The following is an 18,950-nucleotide window of genomic DNA, read 5'->3' as shown; positions in this document are numbered from 1 at the left end:
CCTCCTGCTTATATGTCATCATCAGAGATTGAGGTTGCCAATAAACTCCCCAGCAGAGGGGGGAAAAGAAAGATCTGGACTTTATAGCTGAGTGAATCTGGATGATACTTTAAATAAACTTCTTTCTGATAACATACCTCACCATACCATTTTGTTAAAGGTGATAGTAACTTGGGGGAGGGGCAAGTAAATCTGTGTTCTGAAGTGAGAGCCCAAAAATGAGTAAAGAAAATGCTTTCTTTGTATTTATTTCCTGCTTGACAATTTATCTTTTCTTTCTCACGTAAGTTGTGTTTGTAGAGTGTTTTATTAACCAACAAAACAGTGAACCCCAGAGCCTACTCACAGAACAAGTTCTTTCTCCTCTTAAAAATACTGCAGTATGTTTAAAAATAGAGGACAAGTGCAGAAGATCCAATACCAGAATCCAATTTTGGTTTATTTTCTCCTGTTTAGTAGAGCATAAGAGCAAACACTATCAGCTAGCCAACGTCTCGTGCTTGCTTCAGCAGCTTCTGTGTTAGAAGAAAGTATTTATTAGGGAAGTGTTGATAGGTTTATGAAATGCTGCTGCTACTTAGGTAAGCTGAGCTGAAGATAAGTAAACTAGGACAATAAAATAGTGGTTTCATTGAAGCTGGCATACCATGCAGTTTCAGTCATGCACTTAGCTTAACTACCGGAATTACAAAAGTGCAGAGCTACTAACGAAAGGCAGTTTTTGCATCCTGACTCTGTGCGCAGCCTAGATAAAGTGGGTTTTTGGCTTAAATATATACTCGATCGTGACAAGCTTAGCTACTTACTGTGACTTTTAAGCACACCCAATGTAAGAGAAAATCAGATTGCTAAATCAAAACAAACCATTCCTGCTCCAGACAGAGTGAAAGTAATAGACTTGTTTAACCCCTGGAGAAGTTAACCCCTGGAGAAGTCAGTGAGTGTTTTGCTATTAATGTTAGGAGGAGCAAGATGATATGTAGTAACTTGATAGTTAAACTGAGTGGAAGCACTGGCTGCTCCATGTAAAGCAGAAGAATCTCCTGCCCTCCAGAACATCTGAAGGCCTTTTCATTATGAAACCCACATTTTCACTGCTGTGTTCATTTATTGTCATGCAGTGATGTGTTAGCTAAGCAAAGCCTACGATCCAAATAGCATGACTAGCTTGCAAACATTATCATGCTTTAGGAGAAGTACAGGGCACAAACAGTCCTTGGCTTTTTTTACTGACATAAGGAAACTTTCATTTGCTTGGATTATCATTCCTCATGCTGTTAAGCTTGCAAATACAAATTCAATAAAGGAGAGTTAGCTCATAGCTTACTGAGCTTTCTCATCAAAACTTGGAGCTTTACATTTTGTTTAGCTAAGGTCAGTGGTCTGCAATTAACCCTTCTTGGTTACTTCAGATGGAGCTTGCTGAAGTATAAACAACTTCTATTATACCAGAAGTAAAACAGAACATCAATTTAATTTGCTCTTGCTATACAGTGCAGCTGTTAAATACAAGCACTGCAAGGGCCAGACTTCACTAAAAGTGAATCTTTCAGCCTTTGACTGCTAGAAATGCTTGTCTGGTTGAAAGATAGCAATCCTTAAAAATGTCTAATAAAAACTTTGTCTTAGTTTATCTTTCCAATTTTTGGCCTGCTGCTTCTAATCCACAATGATTCCTTCTTAGCAGTAGCCTTGAATTCCGAACACAAGAGATCCCTCATTTTGGAAAGAGTAAGACAAGTCTTAAGTTTGAACGGGATGATCCAAAGACTCATCAGGTATGAAATAAGCAGTACAGGAGAGTCAGTCAGAATGTTTTTATGAAGCTCCAAATCAGCATCAGGTAGTTGCATGAGATAGATACTGTGTTAGTGCCAGTTCACATTTTTACAACTACAGACACTGCTAAAGTTGTTTCAGGAGCCTGCGCTGTTTGTGGAGAAATGGTCCTTGCCAGTGTGGAGTTGTATTATTGAACTTCCACTCAAAAAGAGTGTTAAAGCAGAGAATAAGCCCTCAATAAAGAGAAATCCCAGAAGTCCCATCTAGAGATTTTAAATTTTTCCAGAACTGCAGAGGGAAAATGAAGTCCAATCCACAGTTCTTACCAGTCACAGAGAACCATATTTCATTACTGATCTACAGGTGTTTCATTGATTGGATTTCATACAGCTGTCTTTAAGTATTTTTTTATTTCAATATATTAATATACAATATTAGCCTATCAAAGTCCTTTTTGGGAAAAGTATATTTATAAGTAAATAGAAGAGTATAGAACATAAGTAGCATATGATTAATCAGAGAAATGAGCAGAAGTACATGAAATCATACATATGTAAATTGTACACTTAGAGAGACTTTTAAGTTCTTTTTTGAATAGAACTGGGGGTTTTGGCTTAAAACGAAAGTGGTCATGCTGTATTGAAATACGAATTGCTTTGTACATGATATGATAAAGTACTAGATTACTTTGCAAGCAATGTAATATATAAGGGATTCTTAACTCATTTTTCCCTCAAGTAGGAAAACTTTGAGTGCTTATAAATTGTATACCAGTTTATTAATTTGTCATTTAAGTAATTTTAACTGTGTTGGCAGTCAATTTCCTTTTTGTTTTGAATATCTTATTTTAAGAGTCAATTTTCTTACAGGCAATTTTAAAATTAAGTATATTATGAAGACCACATTTAAAAAAAAAAAATAAAGCCAGGAAGATTTTCCAGACTAATGGTAAATGATTAAAACACCAGTGTCTATATTTCCCCTCATACTTCAAATTATGTCAGCAAAATTACATTGTCCCATTATATCTTTGTCCCATTGTATCATCCCATTATATTTTGGAAATAGTTTGCTAGTAGCAGAAATTGCCACAGGGTGAGTTTGGACCTCACCAGTGCTACCAAAAGGCTGGCCTGGGCCAGCCACCACCTGCAAGCTTTCTCAGCAGCTATTTTGTGCCACACAACCGAAGTCCATCTTATCCCCTTGGCCAGAGAATAGAGCGGGTGGTTCACTTTCACCTCAGAATGCTCACAAGCTCTCAGTCTTTCAACACAGAGCTCTATTTTTGGTTCCTATTTCTATCTTTTTTCCCCTCTAGAATATATTCCTCCCTCTCTCCATCCACCTTTCTGGGTTTGTTTATGATTTCTGGTCTTGCGAACTCTGTATTTTCTTTCTGCTATCTTTTGCGTCCAGATCTCTCAAATCTGGATTCCATCTCCCCACCCCCCATACCTCTTGACACTTTTCTCTTGTTTTCTTCTCTTTTTTTCTTTTCTAGATACTTTGCTTCATATTTGGTCCCAGTGTTCATCCCTTATTTGTCTGGGTTTAGTTTTGCAGTCTCCTACCTCAGAGTTTACTTTCTTTGCCATTGCTGTCCCTGTTGCCTGTATTCTCAGTTCACACAGAGAGACACTTTCGTATTGTTTCTTTTGGTGCTATGTCTATTTCTAGAATTTTGAAAGACTAGAATGATAGGTCCAGTAAGTACAGAGATCCCATGGGATAAAACTGGGGTAGGGTTTCCTCCACTGAGTGTTTCTTACATGCATCTTAAATTTCCTGATCGCTTCCTTTCCTGTAATGCACTCCTTTTTGTCACCTCACAAGTGCAAAGAGCTGTGAAGTTTGTACTGGTTTTGGAAAAGGAATGACCATTTTTCTGCCCTTTCCCAGAGAAGTGAATGACAGTTCTTCTCCCTAAAGTCCCAACTCCTGACAAGTGCTTACATAAATGCCTAATGTCACTTGCATGAATACTGGACTACTCACATACTTTATATTAAGGCTATATATAATCTATGCTAAACTGTAGGTTTATTCAGTATGTACCATGGTGGAAGGTCACTAGTTTGCCAGAGACAAAGGAGGACTCTTAAAATGTGTAAAGAAAGCTAACAAACAAAGCAGAGAGAGTAAGCCTTTTAAAAATAACATTTCAGTCCTTGTAAAAGATCAGTACCCTGTAAATGTGTTTGTCGTTACAATATTTTTGCAGACATGTACACTGCAAAAAGACACATTTTACAATAGTTTAAAGGCTTTTTTCTACATTTCATTAATGCACTGTGAAAATGTGTGTCATTGTGTAAAATATCATTAGATTATAGTTCTCTGTCTTTTGTAGGTAGCTATTTTGAAAGTACTGCCAGAAACACACAGCACTCCCACAAATTGCCTTTTTTAAACTAAAGAACAGCTTTACAGATTCCCTTGGCACCTATTAAGTATGAGCTAATACTGCCTCCATGCCACCTACACACCATCTCAGCATCCATTCCGTAGTTTTGAATGTCTGTACTTCTACATCCTACACCTTTTCTGTAAAAAAAAAAAAAGAAGGAAAAAAAAAACCAAGAGAGAGAGAAAGAACAGCTCCCTCCCATCCTTTCTCCTTCCTCCCAGGAAAAAAAAAGGAGGCCTGTAGCAGTGATTGAGGCTTTGGTAGTCATCAATGACAATTTTACTTAATCTTTAAAAAATGTGTCATTTTGAAAAATAACATTTAAAACCCTAATGCTTTTCTAATTAAAATAACTATGACTGTAATTCACAGATGGTTTACTTTTACAGGAGTCTGAATGACATTAAAAATTCAGACTCAGATGAGAGCACTTTGTAGTCCAGAAAGTACTGAGAAGTGAGTGCTTTAGCGGAAGAGCATTTTAGCCTTTTTTTCCAATAGGCAAGCAGGAAACATTTTGTGATTAGAGAAGAAACCAGAGTGAAGACAGGTGGCAGCCTCAAAAACTGTTTTGATATCTGGCATATGAAATTCCAACATTTTTCAGCATTATTGCTTTCACTGAACACCAGAGCTGTACAGAGGGCAGTGAGACTGGTTTGTTCTCGGTCAGCTTTAGAGGGTATCAGATTTGGTTCAAAGACTGAGCAACACAGATCTCCAGCCATACTAACATAATCAAATGTGTTATAGCAGTTTCTTCTATACATGCTTCTGTCTAGAGCTCTGCTCTCCATAGACCTGGCATATGATGTAATATCTATAAATAGCTTCTATCTGAATGTAAAAATGAATTTGTATTGACATTTGATATTTATTCACTCACTTAAAAATTGTAGCAGGCTTCTACTAATGAAGTTCATAGCGTAAGTGATGCCACAGTAACTCCATTTATGTTGTTCCTAGGGTGTAGGATGGGAGAAAAGAGGGCTAATGCTTTGCTTGTCCCCTACAGTGCCAGACACTTGTAGCTGAACTGACCATAAGCTTGAGCAATTGTCTTGACTGTGATTTTGTAACTGCACACTGCAAAATAAATTGCAACTCAATGTTCAGTTAGGTTACACATTTGAAATACAGCCTAGATGTGACCACTGTATTAATTATGAGACTAATCAAGAATAGGGTTATTAATTTTGCCATGGGCATTGCTAGCAATCAGGGCTTTTTTAAGGTTTCAAAATGTAACTCTTCATCCCCTTTCCTACTGTCAGAGTACCAAAATATTGCTCTAGTAGAGAAGAATGTTTTCGAGACTTCCAGTGAGGAAGTAAGGGGAGAAATGAGCATTTTGAGGAATGGAGGGAAAGAGGCAAAAATGAGGAAAAAGTGGATGATTTGGCATAGGCCTGAGACAGAGGGGGGGAAAAAGACTGCAATGTGATGTAGTGGGTTTGTGGAAAGGGGAAGTGGAGTATAAAGGGAAAGTGGAGTATAAAGAGAAAATGTAGTCAGGGTAGAAGAATATGATTTTATTAAGTATTTGTATCCAGGCTTTGGTTGTCTGAGAGCTACTCAGGTACAAATGGTAATTATAATAACTACATGATAATTTAATTACAGTTAACCATATGAATAATAATTCAGTTATTCTTACAGAAGAATTCTGGATTTAATGTGATGTGAGCAAGAAGATGGAGGGTTTAGTAGCCAAACCCAGTAATAAGGAAAGTTCAGTATGTGTTTTGACAAGATGGATGGAAAAAATGGTTGTTTGATGAGCAGTTATTACAGAATTCGCAGGGTTTAGTGACAGAGTGCATGTGGTGGGAGGAGTCAAGGTAGAGTTCTGGTGTCCTGGAAGAATGTTGAAGGCACAAAAATAGAATACTTGTTGGGAAGAGAGGAGAAAATTGACACAGTTTGCTGGGAAAACATGAAAAGTTTGCTTGTTCATGATACAAGATTAGATGTCTAAAAGAGAAGCAAATTTAAACTGAGGAAGAAAGTGGTCGACCTCTTTTTCTTAGAACTTTTTGATGAAATAAGGAGGAAAAGAAGTGGGGACAAAAGGAGAGATTCCTAAGGAAATTTAGCAAGCCCTAGGAAAGAAGCAGATTCCAGAACAGATGATGGATGAAGAAGGAAGTCAGAGCACTAAGACAAGCAGGCAAAAAAAGAACTTTGAAAGCACAGGAAGAAAAGTGAAAACTTTTGCTGGAAGTCACCGGTCAAGAAAATCAGGATGAGAGTACTCCCTAAGAGCAGAGTATGAGAGCATGACATCTCAGTGAGATTGCCTCAGATGAAGTTAAAAATTGGAAGGCATCACTCAAGATAATTTATTAAGTTAATATAAAGACATCATTTTACTAGGGTGGCGACCATTGTAGAAACAGGATCTAGGAAAAGGTAATATTATTCTGGAATACTCCAATTTGTAAGCAGAAGGATTATTCCAGAATAGATGCTCTGAACAGAGGAGCTGCTCTGGAATAGCTAAGTTACACTAGTATTTCTGTAGCTGCACAGTTTTCTAAAATAGCTGTTCCAGGCATATTCCACCATGGAAAGAAAGCCTATTCCCTATTTATGAGTTTCTAGAATGGCAAGACAAGTAAAATGTGTTTTTTATCACCTTGCCTTCACACACTTTGCAGTAACACAAAAAGGCCTATTTTGTTGGGAAAAGAGATACTAAAGGAAAAAAATTTTAGAAAGCATTCTAATTTTGCCATTTGAGTGCATCTCATTTTAACTACAAGACCAACAGTTGCACCATCATTGTCTGTCAGCTCAAACTTCAGAATCAGAGACTTTTTAAAACATTAGATTCAAAATAGTTTCTCTCTAGAGAGAAGGGAAGCCAAGGGACAAAATGTGCCCCAGTCATTTCTGAATTCTGTTAATAGAGTTTAGACATGATATATATGCCCTGGCTTTCTGTAGTTCATCACTACCAGTGATGTACTTCTGACAGTAGTGTTTGGATTAAAAATTAGTTGAAAAGGTGTACAAATATCCCTGCCGATACCTGCCTCCCAGATCTATACTGAAAAACACCACAGTGGAGCAGGATGGTGCAATGAGAAGAGAATGAGACTGTGTGCTGCAGACAAACAAGAGTTGGAATGAATTTCTGCAATTTCAGCCAGACTTGTATTAATTAATCAGTATGCCTGTTAGCCATACAAAATTAATAGCCAAAATTAATTCACTATCCAGTGAAGCTATAATCTTCACTGGGTAGCACAGTTCTCTGATACTGGTCCTTTTATTTCTAAGAATTGAAGGAAAGTTTCTTCTACGGAATTCCTGAGAAGAATATGGTATAAGAAAAGCCATTTTTTATCCAGTTTTTTTAGTTACTGTTCTTAGAGTAGCTAGGTTGTGTGTGGTTTGGGTTTTTTTTAAGGCTACTGGAAAGGAATGCTTTTGAAGATTTTTTTTTTAAGGATTGTTTCAGCATGTTCAGAAGGTATCAAAAGGAAGGTGTTTTCTTTTGGTCTAACTGGCTAAATTTTTCTGTAAAGGGGAAAGAGCATCTAATGATTGTTATTAAGACCCTCAAGAACTGAGTTAAACCAAGCAACTAGTCAGCACCAGAATAAGCTCATACACTCAATCAGTACTTAGAAGATTATTTTTCATAGATGAGTCCCTCTGTCTCCGAGTTCTTAGGCTTGATTCTAAAAGGAGACCTGCAGCACAGCTTCAGCAGGCAAGGCTGGGAACTAGGATTCATAATATTACTGGACATTAGGCATCATTCTCACTAATGGCAGTGAGTTGCTCCCATCCTCCAACTTGGGCTAAATTCTTCCTCTTCCACAGATGGCAGCTATCTGTTATTTTCTGTTCCATGTGGGTTTATGGCTTGTCACCTTTCTCCTTGCCCACATCCCCCTGTTTCATAAAAGCTAAACCTTATTTTCTATTACGTTGTTGGACACATTAGCGTAATTACATTCAGAATGCTTTTTATTCCAACCTGTATTTAACTTGAAGATTGTAGTACTTGTTCTGGATGTTTTTGGAAGTGAAGGGGGACTGTGTGTCTGACAGCTTGCTCATCCTTTCCAAATACATCTTTTATTCAGCCAAGTGATACTACCTCTCTGTACAAGTATTGGCATTGTACTGTTCTTAAATTGCAGATCTCATCTCAACCCTTATCTGGATTGTATACGTACTATCGTTATTTATCTGTCATTGTTTTGGCCTTTTTTGTTGATGGTGAAGGTTTCCCTGCTGTTTGTATTCTAGATAGGAATCCGGAAAGTGTTTCTTAAGTACTGGCAAGCTGACCATCTCTACGATTTGTGCCTTCAGCTTCAGAAGAAAATTATAACCTGCCAAAAAGGTAACAATTATAGAAGAAGTATTCCTAAGCTGTTGCTTTGTACACTGAGCAGAATATTGCATAACAAAAAAATTTTCTCCTCCTTGAATAGTTGCTGTATTTTATACATTTCCCTACAGACATATTTCCAGCTAACTACTTACACAGATTTTTGGAGATTGCGTCAGCATTGGTGATGCTTGCACTTTCTGTTCGTCAAACATAATTTTATGGCAAACTGTAGACTGTAACTAAAACTTAGGGGATCTTGAATATTTCCTTTTTAAAGTATGTTCAGTGATTTTTCAAGTCATTAATATCACCTTTAACTTCTTGTTGCAAATCAAATACTGTAACAATGATAAAAAATGGCAATGTGTTCAAATATATCGACAGTGAATACAAAGCTAATAAATTAATATGTTTAGTTGTCTTTATTTTTCCCCTTTTCTTACAGATTTCATATTTGACTGCTAGTTTTTTATGTTTAGGCATTTTTTTTCCCCCTTTGATGCCTGAATTTTTACTAAGGTCACACTGACATTTCTTGGCACATTTTTAAAAGGAGGTCTTACCCACTGCCTCGTGATTTCCTGTTGCTTCTGTTCTGTTTCCTATCAAAATCTCAAATAACTGCTGAAAATGTGAGCATTGCTTTGTTTGAAGAAGCTTCCTTCACACAATGCATTATTTATTTAATTGGCTGATATCTGCAACAATTCCCGTTGTCACCTTTTTAAAAGGAAATTAAAAAGACTTACTTTAGGTTTTTTTAGTCAGATACATAATATTGCAGACTTAAGAACATATAAACCCCTTTCATTTTAACTACCTGTTCTTCACTGTGAGCATATAGTGAAAAAGAGGAAACCAAGAGAAAACTTGAAGCGAGTGAAATCAAAATAGTAGCAGTTCAGGAATGAATGTGGAGAGTGACAGTTAGCACAGGCCACAGTTCAGCTGGGTGTATAACTTGGGCTTGATTTTTTATGCGAATCACCCTGTTGTGTTCACACATTTGGAAAAGCAAACTCTTTACCTCCTTATGCTGACTTAACCAAACAAAGGAAATACTTACCTTTCCAAGTCCGATTTGCAAACAGAGTGCTTTAATATAATCCTACATCAAAATGTAAAACATCCTCAGATATGTCCATGTTTTGCAGAGGTAAGAGAACAGACATCTGCCAAACCCTACCTGAAGAATGAAGATAACAGGTCTTCTTGGCCCCTTACAAAAATATTTCTACTGGTTTTGCTTCTAGCCCTCCTTAATTAGGCTAACTTGAAAAGTCATTTTCACCAGAACTATGTGTTCAAATCTTTTTTCAAAGCTATGGCTCATCTGCATGTTACTTATGGTCTGGGAAACCCGAGAAAATCGGGAACTTGCATGAGTAAGGAGTAGCTAGACATCCATTTCACGATGTTAGATCATGAAATAAGCTGCCCTTTGCAAACAGGTACAATTGTAAACTTGCAAAATTAGCATGCCAAAGAGCTCTGGCAGGTTGGGAATAGGATAGGGTACCTGTGCATTGTTCTTACGTAATCCTAAAATGGGGATCCATAGGCTTTTACACTGGAATGGTGATGCTTAGTGAGTAATAGTATCAGTCCTGCTGCATATCCACATTTTTCTCCCCTCATCCTTTGCATCCAGAGGACTTTGGAAGCTAAATCTCTCTTGATAGCATATTGACTAATAGCCAAACTAGTCAGTAGTTTCTGTATCAGTATCATACACCCATATAAGGACTTAACTCAAAGGGAAAACAGGTCTTGCCCAAAATTCTTATCAACTATTTTTACCTCAGTCTACTAGCAATCCCTTCAGCATTCCCATAAATTTGGGGGAAAACAAAACAAAAGAAACAAGATAAGTCTTTTTCTGTTACCCTGAAAGTTAACTTACACAGGCAAAGAAGGGGGTCAAACTAAAGTGAAAACATGTGTAGAAACACTTTTTATTTAAAAATGGATCTATGAGTTTAGGGACTTTGTCATATTTTTTTCACAAGTATGAGAACTACATATGGAAAGTTCTGATCTTACTGAATCACTGAGAAAATTGTTTGTACCTGTAGGAAAGTCCATCATGCTGAAGTTCTTCCATCAGAGTTCATGTAGATTAGGATTTACCTTTAATACATTGAATGCACAATAATTAATGCATTTCTCACATAACCCAGATCCATGGTCCACTTCAATTTTGATTATTCTGATCCTTATCCTTAGATGAACTGTGAAGAAGTAGATATTTTTCTGCCCTGTGGGTACTAACCTCAATTATTTTAATTTGCATAAGTGAGAATTATTTTAGATCTACATAAATGACCAAGTTCAGAAGCCAATCTTAGTACTCATACAGTAGTAGATGAAACTGAGCAGTAAAGGTCTAGGGGATGACAATTTCATTTCACAGCAGTTTTTGAGATTATGAAATTGGTTTTTTGTTCTGTTACAAACTGAAGACAAAATCTTTCAAATGTTCTGATAGAGAAGGAAATGTGGTGAAATGTCCATCTTTTAATGAAAATCTGAGGTACTCAGTTCATGAAAATGTGTGCAAAAGAAAAGAGGGGTGTCTGTCAACCCTTCCTGACAAAACTTTGTTGAATGTTTCTTGAAAACATCTCAATTTTGATGAAAGTGCATAGTTCAGAGTAGCTTTACAGTCTCTAAATGCTACAGCTAGCTGTACTGGATATCATTTTACTGGACCATCCTAGCAGGCTACTCTGCATCATTCATGCCTGCTAACAATCCTACCAGAGGATTGACCTCTGTATTTCCTTTTTCCTAACCAACCTTAGTGGTGTTACAGACCCTTTTTTTTTGTCAAGGTAAAAGTACACAACACACACTTATAAAAACGTTACTTTAAAATGCAGGCTTTTTTCCAAAGTCATCCAGGATTTGATGCTTAACCATTTGTCAAATAGCCTATCTGCTCTGCAGCAGATAAGTTTAAAGAAAATACTAGAAGTGAAGGAGCAATTTTTGATTATTAAGCTCTTTTGAATTTTTCATATTTGTGAGCAGTGAAGTCTGATAGTGTTCTATGCATGTATTCATTACCTTTGCAACAGCAACATTGTGGATTCAGACTCAGTAACATGTATATCCAATGTGAATACTCTCATAAAATTGTCAGCAAATAACTGTAGTATTAATTTCCTTTTCAACTAGATTGGGTAAGTGCATTAATGTTCCAGGGTTTAAAGAAGTCAGATTTTGTAGGATGTAATTAAAGGGGGTGAAAATGGTATGGCTGGCTGTGATGATAAAAATGTAAACCTTCAAAGTTGTCCATTGTAAATAATCTCAAAGTACCTGAACTTCAATGTTCCCAAACACCTTTCTTTTATTTCATCAGCTGGGCACTGAGCATCTCCAAAAAAATTTCATTTTAAATATCTAAACAAGGACATAGAAGTTGATAGAAAATACCTTACATTGCCCTCTGTTTTAGCTGTTTATTCAGTAACATTTTACATTCATAGAAGACTAACTGTATCTTTGTTTACATTTTTCCTTTAGATTAATTCAGCTTGAGTCTCTGTCATTTAATGTTGTTCTGCAGTGTTCCTAAGACTGAAATTTAATTACATTGTTAAAAAGGCCTAATGCATTTTAGCATTTTTTTATCTTACAATCTTAATACTAACATTTCAGTATTTTCCCCCAAACTCAAATGAACATCTTATACAGGCTATTGCCTGCTGGCTTCACTTATGAAAAACTTTCAGTTCACCAGAACGACAGTAACCTTAATAAGCAGCAATGAAGTTTGACCTGGTTTTGATACATGTAAGTTGGTGTACTGAAAATTGACAGTATTTCAGGCAACAGGCGAGTAATTCTAAAACAGGTTCTTCCCTGTGAGGTACACAGCAGTGATTCTAGATCTGGAAAGAATCAGGATCTTGTGGAACTTAAAAAAAAAAAAAAACAAAACACAAATAAAGCACCTTTAGTTAGCACATTTCTTCCTTCTAAGCCAAACATATGCTCAGAGAATACTGCTTGTTATAGGTGGAGTGATTAAATTGTTGCTGAATTCATCATGGCCACGGAAGTCCCTGTGCCTTGTGTTTCTGAACAACTGGGTACTTCTCAAAATTCAGGAGACTAGGTGGTATTTAGATTGGGTAGAATTTGTTGTAATGAATGTATACACTTAGGAAAGTAGTAGAGAAAGCTATTACAGGAGATACACCAAAATCTTCTCCCAACATAAGGCTAACAAAGAGTGTGAAAAAAAGGCGTAATAGATACATAAAGCTGATGCAATGCAGATGAAAATTCTAAACTGAAAAATGCAGACATGATGTGACAGATACATTTGAGAAATTCACATTAATCGGTTTTGTTGAAAGGAAATGAGCAACAAAAGGTCTTTAAGTTACACTAAAAAAATCTTCTGTCAGTTTTGATTTTGATTTTTTTTAGGTACACCAAAATATTTAAAGCATTTTTTAAAGCTGACCAAAAGCAAATGATCATTTAATTCCTACTGCATTCAGTGCAACAATCATTCATTCAGGGTTTTATTTTGAAGTAAAGAATCTTTTGACCTCTGCTGTGTAAATGTATGCTTTCACAATCTGTAGCATACATCTAAGTTTCCAGTTGTAATGTAATAAAAAATAATGTTCAGTGAAAGTAAACATTTTGAGTTGTCATAGCTCAAAATTATGAATGAATTTACTGTCGATACTTTGTTTTAAGCACTGGCAATAGAAACCAGAAAGAGTTCCATTTTAGTATGTTATTATATGCCATCACATTTCTGTTGTTCTTTGTGTAAGATGTTGACTGAACTTGATTTGCTCATGTTTACAGCAAAACACACAGTAATATTAAGTTTTTCACCAACTAATGAGTTGTCTTTCACTGGTCCATATTTTCTCCTTCTGTTATGGTAGTTGTAAGAGGATTTCTAGCTCGCCAGCGCTTACTACAGAAGATGAGCATCAAACAGCAAGAGGTCACCTCAATCAAAAGTTTCTTGCAGAATGCTGAGGATATGGGATTGAAAACATATGATGCCTTGGTCATTCAAAATGCTTCTGACATTGCTCGGGAAAATGACCGGCTCCGCAATGAGATGAATGCTGCTTACCACAGGGAAAAGTTAGAGGCTAGAAACAGACCAGAAGAAGGCCACAAAAGGTAAGAGGAGAAAACATCTACTGTGAAGAATTAAAGCGTTTCTTCGGTTTTAGTGTTTTCCTTCCCTGCTTAGAAAGTCATAGAAATGACTGAGGAATTGCAAGACGATTCTCAAGTACATACTCAGCCCGAATCAATGTTAGGCCCTATTTTTTTTTCTGTATATCAGGTAAGTCTAGAAACTTAAGGACACCCCTAATATCCTATTCAGGGGACACTGAACTTTATAGGAACTTACTCAAGTCTCTGAGACGTTTATTTTTTACAGAAACATTTTTTAATTCTACAATAAATAGTTTATAGTTGAACTTTCATGAAACCCAACAAACAAGAAAAATTCCTCTAACTTAAAATTCCAACATTGGGAAATTGCCAAGATAATGAAAAACAGCTAGGAAGGCATTAAAATACAATAAAATCCAGACCAAGAAATCCTGATTACACATTGAACTAGGTAGATTCATTGTGAGGAGGATTCTTTCCTCTTATTTAAAAATAGACAAGTGTTTTTTGCTTAACTCCCGTCAGAGTTTTCAGGAGTACCTATTTTACAAATGCAGCAAAAGCTGGAGAGCCGTTCTCTAGGGACTGAGTCCCTGATCTCTTTTCTCTCAGACAGCTGAATGGGCAGAGGTAGCATTTGCAGTTAATAGGTATGTGTCTGTAGCAGGAATGTGTCTGTAACTTGCTGGACATATAAATGTTTATTTTTCCATAGGAACTTAATTTTCATCCAGAACAACTCCCTTTGCTTTCATTGCTTTTGTCAATGACTTTTATTAAAGTGAAAATGGCAGTGCATCTGCTTAATTAGCTTCAAATATCCCAGTGATTACATATTGGAGGAAATGCCTTTGTAGGAAAGACTGTAATTAAACATTACAGTGAAAACAAATTATCTACTGAGCACCATGCTTTCATCTTTAGCTATTTCATTTACTACATGGGCAGCTGGCTATATCCTGTGCATGAGTTCCAGCTCTGCTGGTGATTTGCCATGCAGAAATACAATTTCAAAAAACAAATGCTTGGGGATTTGTTTGTAAAATGACAGTATAGATATCTTCTATCTAATACACTACCACTCTTAATTTAAAAAATTTTCAATGTTTTGATTTTTGGAGTAATAAAATGTTAGAAGAATTTTTGTTAAAAATCAATTTGTTGGAAGCCACTGGTAAACATCATTTCTCAATATGTATTGAAATAGTTAAAAAAAAAAGGAATAAGTAAAACTCCAAAACTGTGATTGAAATAACTAAACAAATGTCATAATTAATATTATTAAAATTATAACTAATAATTAACATTAAACAGGAAGATATCTAGATAGCTGGGTGGAATTGTTCAAGCAGCCAATGTAGCTGGTTAAAAAGGTCATCTAATACTTTAAAAGATTTGCATTATCTAAATAGAATTTATAGTTGTCTTTTTAGAAAATAATGATAAAGGCTCAAAATTTGCTGCCTCAGTAACTTTCTATTAAAATGGATTTTCCAGAAGTTATCATTCAGATTGAAAACCCAGCTTTTGATTGTGAGTAACAATCAAAGTGTGAACAATTCATTCAGTGAATCTCTGATCAACAATATGAAACTGCTTAAGGAAGGCTGCATTTGTGTGAAAAAGGGCCGGTGTCCTGATTTATCATGAAACAGGAAATGGAAGAAAGCTAGCAGCTTGATCTGGATTTGTTTGTCAGAAGATTACTACACACATCCCCTTGACACAGCAGGGGAGTTGTGAGATTGTTTACCAAAAAGCTGTTGTTATGTTTGCATGAACACATTCATTGTTATCGCTTGAATAATGCATCTGGGCCTCTTTTCTGTGTTTTCAGAGCTGAAGACAAGGGTGGGAAGGTCTCTGAGGACAGCTTTGCCGGCTGTCGAACGCCTAAGCACTTTCATTCCAGCTCTGTCCCTGTCCCCATGGCAGTGGACGGCTTGGTACATTCTGCGGCTGGGTCATCCATCAGATCCCCCTCCCTGCACTCCGTGTTCAGCATGGACGATAGCAACAGCCTGCCATCACCAAGGAAACAGCCTCCTCCCAAACCAAAGAGGGACCCCAACACACGACTGAGTGCTTCGTATGAGGCTGTTAGTGCTTGCTTGTCGGCAGCTTCTAAGGAAACCGCTAATGAAGGTTAGCCAGAAAGGGAGGAACAGTCGCAAATGTTACTCTAGGTTATTGATTTATTCTTTTCACTTTGATCCTTCTAAACACAGTCAACCACCTTTGTAAAGTCCTGCTTCCCTGAAATATTTCAGTGGCAGTAAATAAAATTAGTCAATTTGTCATTTGTTTCCAAATCAGCAAATAATACTCATGTGTTCTAATTGCCTAGTTTGTCAACAACCAAAACCTATTTGCAGAACTGCCTCTAGAGACAAATGCTCAATCAACTTGAGCTATTCTACCCCACTGACCGTTTTATTTCACCTTTTAAACTGTACATTAGAATATCTTGCATCACTAAAACTGAATGCTTGAATCTTGAATTTCACCAAGTTAAACTTTTTCCTACTTTTTCTCTATGTTCACATGAATAACTTACGCATCCAGTGGTTTATGTTTGTGCCGTAACTTGCTTACAGTGAAATTTTTGTTTAGAAGGAAAGTGCTGTGGAAGTCCCAGAGTGTCTCAATGCATATCTCAGTGCATATAGAATGTTTTGAGTTCAGTTGTTCTGTCCTCCTTCACCCTTGAAATGAATGAGTAGAAGATGAGGGGAAGGAATGCATTCTGCTTTTCCTTGATAAACCTGGCTTGTCATGCTTTGTGTAAAGGATCCTCTGGCTTATCAGGGAAGATCCTTCAAGTTGGGTTTAAAGCTATGTATAACCATTCTCTAATCCTGCATACAATGGATGGAAATCTTTGCAGCTTCCTCTTGCAAAATGATTACCGTTCTCATGTCCTCTTCATTAGATGCAAGTCCATTTTTCTTAACCTCTTCCTTGCTCGTTGTCCTGGTTTCAGCTGGGATAGAGTTAATTGTCTTTCCTACACAAGCACTGTGTGAGGAGAGATGAACTATGTCCTTTAAACTAGTATGGTTTTTTTTAAACTAGTATGGCTTAAGGAGCTCTGTAGTGGTTTCAGCTTTCTGTGCCCAGCTCTGCAAGAGATGATTGATTTAACCAAAAAGCTCTAGCAGCAATTTTTTAAAGAATGACAATTTATATATGTACATGTGGTCTTAGCACTAATGCTTGTACACACTTACAAACCAACTTTGGAGTTCTTGTATGTATGAAACAATGGGGCCAGTTTCCCTGCTGTATACTCATTTTCCAAGAACTATGTCAGTTTCCTGAGTCTTTGTCCAAGACCACCTCTGATTTACACCATCTAATTTTGATCTTAAAAGACCAATCACCTAGGTGTCTAGTCTCTCCACTCCATACATGCCTGGAGGCTGTGAAAAGACATCTAGTTTAGTTAGCTGTATACTCAGGTGGGGGGAATTGCCTTAAGCTATGAGATTCCCTAACTTTATTTCCACACCCACAGTACAAAAGAAGAAGAGATAGGCATAGTATCTTCCTATAATTAGAGTTTTATTGATCCTACATGAAAGGGGGATACTTCAGTTACTGGCAATAATATGTGTGTCAAAGTAGCACCATGCTGAAACTCCTAGTTAAAAGCATGTCCCTCTCCCTTGGGGCAAAAGGAATAACAAGCATGTATTTCCATGTGTTACAGATCTTGCAGTGAACATTTGGATTCAAAAGATTTCTCCTCATGTGTTAGTTCTCATCTTCTAGTGGCAGTAGAGATTACCAGAGCAGATTATATGCCCAGGTAGCAAAGGCTTGTAGTTTGGAAGCTGAAAGTTCTGGGTTTCATTCCTTGAAATATTTATACTTTTGGCTGAATCCCTGTGTTTGTGACTTCTGCTAATTGTAAAACTAGATGGGCAGCATTTGAAGGCTTAAAGTACTAGACCTGTGTAAGAAAAAACTGACTTTGATCTGTTAATAACACAGACCTTTTTCATTTTCCTAGTACTGACCCGTCCAAGGCCACATAGTGATGACTATAGTACCATGAAAAAAATACCTCCCAGAAAACCAAAACGAAGTCCCAATACGAAACTTAGTGGCTCTTATGAAGAAATACCTGGCCAAAAGCCTGGGGATGTAAAACAGGCAAGCACAGTAGCTAAACCAGGTGGCTATGACACTGTGACAGTACAGAGAGCAGCTTCTGCGGATGGGCGACAACATGGTGTGTTGAGTCTCTATATGTCTCAGGAAGAGGAGGAAAATGAGCCTGTCTATATTGAAATGGTAGGGAATGCAATGAAAAGCAGTTCTGCTGAAGCAGAAAGTCCAGAACAAGGAGAGTCTGTATATGAAGAAATGAAGTATTTTCTACCAGAAGAAGGAAGCAATGGTAATGGAATAATCCCAGTAGTGACTGGATCTCCTCCTCTGTTGTTTGAAAGCAAAAAAAATGTTAACATTGAAGATGGAACGTTGGATGGAAACAGTCAAGCAGCTTTGATCTATAAAGACTCATGTGACATTCCAGCCCCTTTCCCTAACTTGCTCCCCCACAGGCCACCACTTCTTGTATTTCCTCCAACCCCTGTCACATGTTCACCTGCTTCTGATGAATCACCTCTAACACCACTAGAAGTCAAAAAGCTTCCTGTCTTGGAAACCAACCTAAAATACCCTGTGCAGTCAGAAGGCTCAAGTCCATTATCACCACAGTACTCCAAAAGCCAGAAAGGGGAGAATGAAAGACCAGCATCTCCAGGCTTGGTTGTGTTCAATGTTTCCAGCAAAGTGACCCCTCCTTCCACACCACCTCCTCCTCTCCCACCACCCCCTCCTCCAGTACCACCTCCTGTTTCCTACCGGGCTTCCACACATTTTGCATTTCCTCCAGAGGCTTGTGCTAGTTTTCTGATTAATACAGGGAAAACGGGTACAAACTCAGATCTGTCAAAAGTACCTCAGAGACCAAATCCTGCTCAGCTTGGATGCTCATCTTCTCCATTCTCCAAACTGCCTTACTCCCCAAAGGTGGCAAGAGCAGATCACAGGAAATTGAACTCAAATTCATCATCTTCATTTCCATACAACCCTACAAACTCGAGGTCATTGACCAGTCCCCTTGATGAGTTAACTAGCTTGTTCAACTCAGGACGGAGTGTGCTACGAAAATCTGCAGCAGGACGTAAGATCAGGGAGCCAGAAGGTAAGACAGATTTCTGT

At 37.3% G+C, this 18,950-nt stretch overlaps 1 protein-coding gene across 3 annotated transcripts in view; it reads left to right on the top strand.

Annotated features, from left to right (window-relative positions):
- Positions 1 to 18,950, top strand: part of MYO16 (myosin XVI) — a 404,375-nt gene that overhangs the window by 338,654 nt on the left and 46,771 nt on the right. For all 3 annotated transcript variants that reach the window (XM_052773633.1, XM_052773634.1, XM_052773632.1), the window contains exons 29-32: positions 8,459 to 8,555; positions 13,466 to 13,712; positions 15,553 to 15,860; positions 17,731 to 18,933. In XM_052773633.1, the coding sequence (XP_052629593.1) occupies positions 8,459 to 8,555; positions 13,466 to 13,712; positions 15,553 to 15,860; positions 17,731 to 18,933 (1,855 nt within the window). The remainder of the gene's footprint in view (positions 1 to 8,458; positions 8,556 to 13,465; positions 13,713 to 15,552; positions 15,861 to 17,730; positions 18,934 to 18,950) is intronic.

This window comes from Harpia harpyja, chromosome 22, assembly GCF_026419915.1.
Source record: "Harpia harpyja isolate bHarHar1 chromosome 22, bHarHar1 primary haplotype, whole genome shotgun sequence".
NCBI lineage: Eukaryota > Metazoa > Chordata > Aves > Accipitriformes > Accipitridae > Harpia > Harpia harpyja.
The sequence above is the reverse complement of the archived record's forward strand: the minus strand, read 5'-3'. Positions and strand labels throughout refer to the sequence as shown.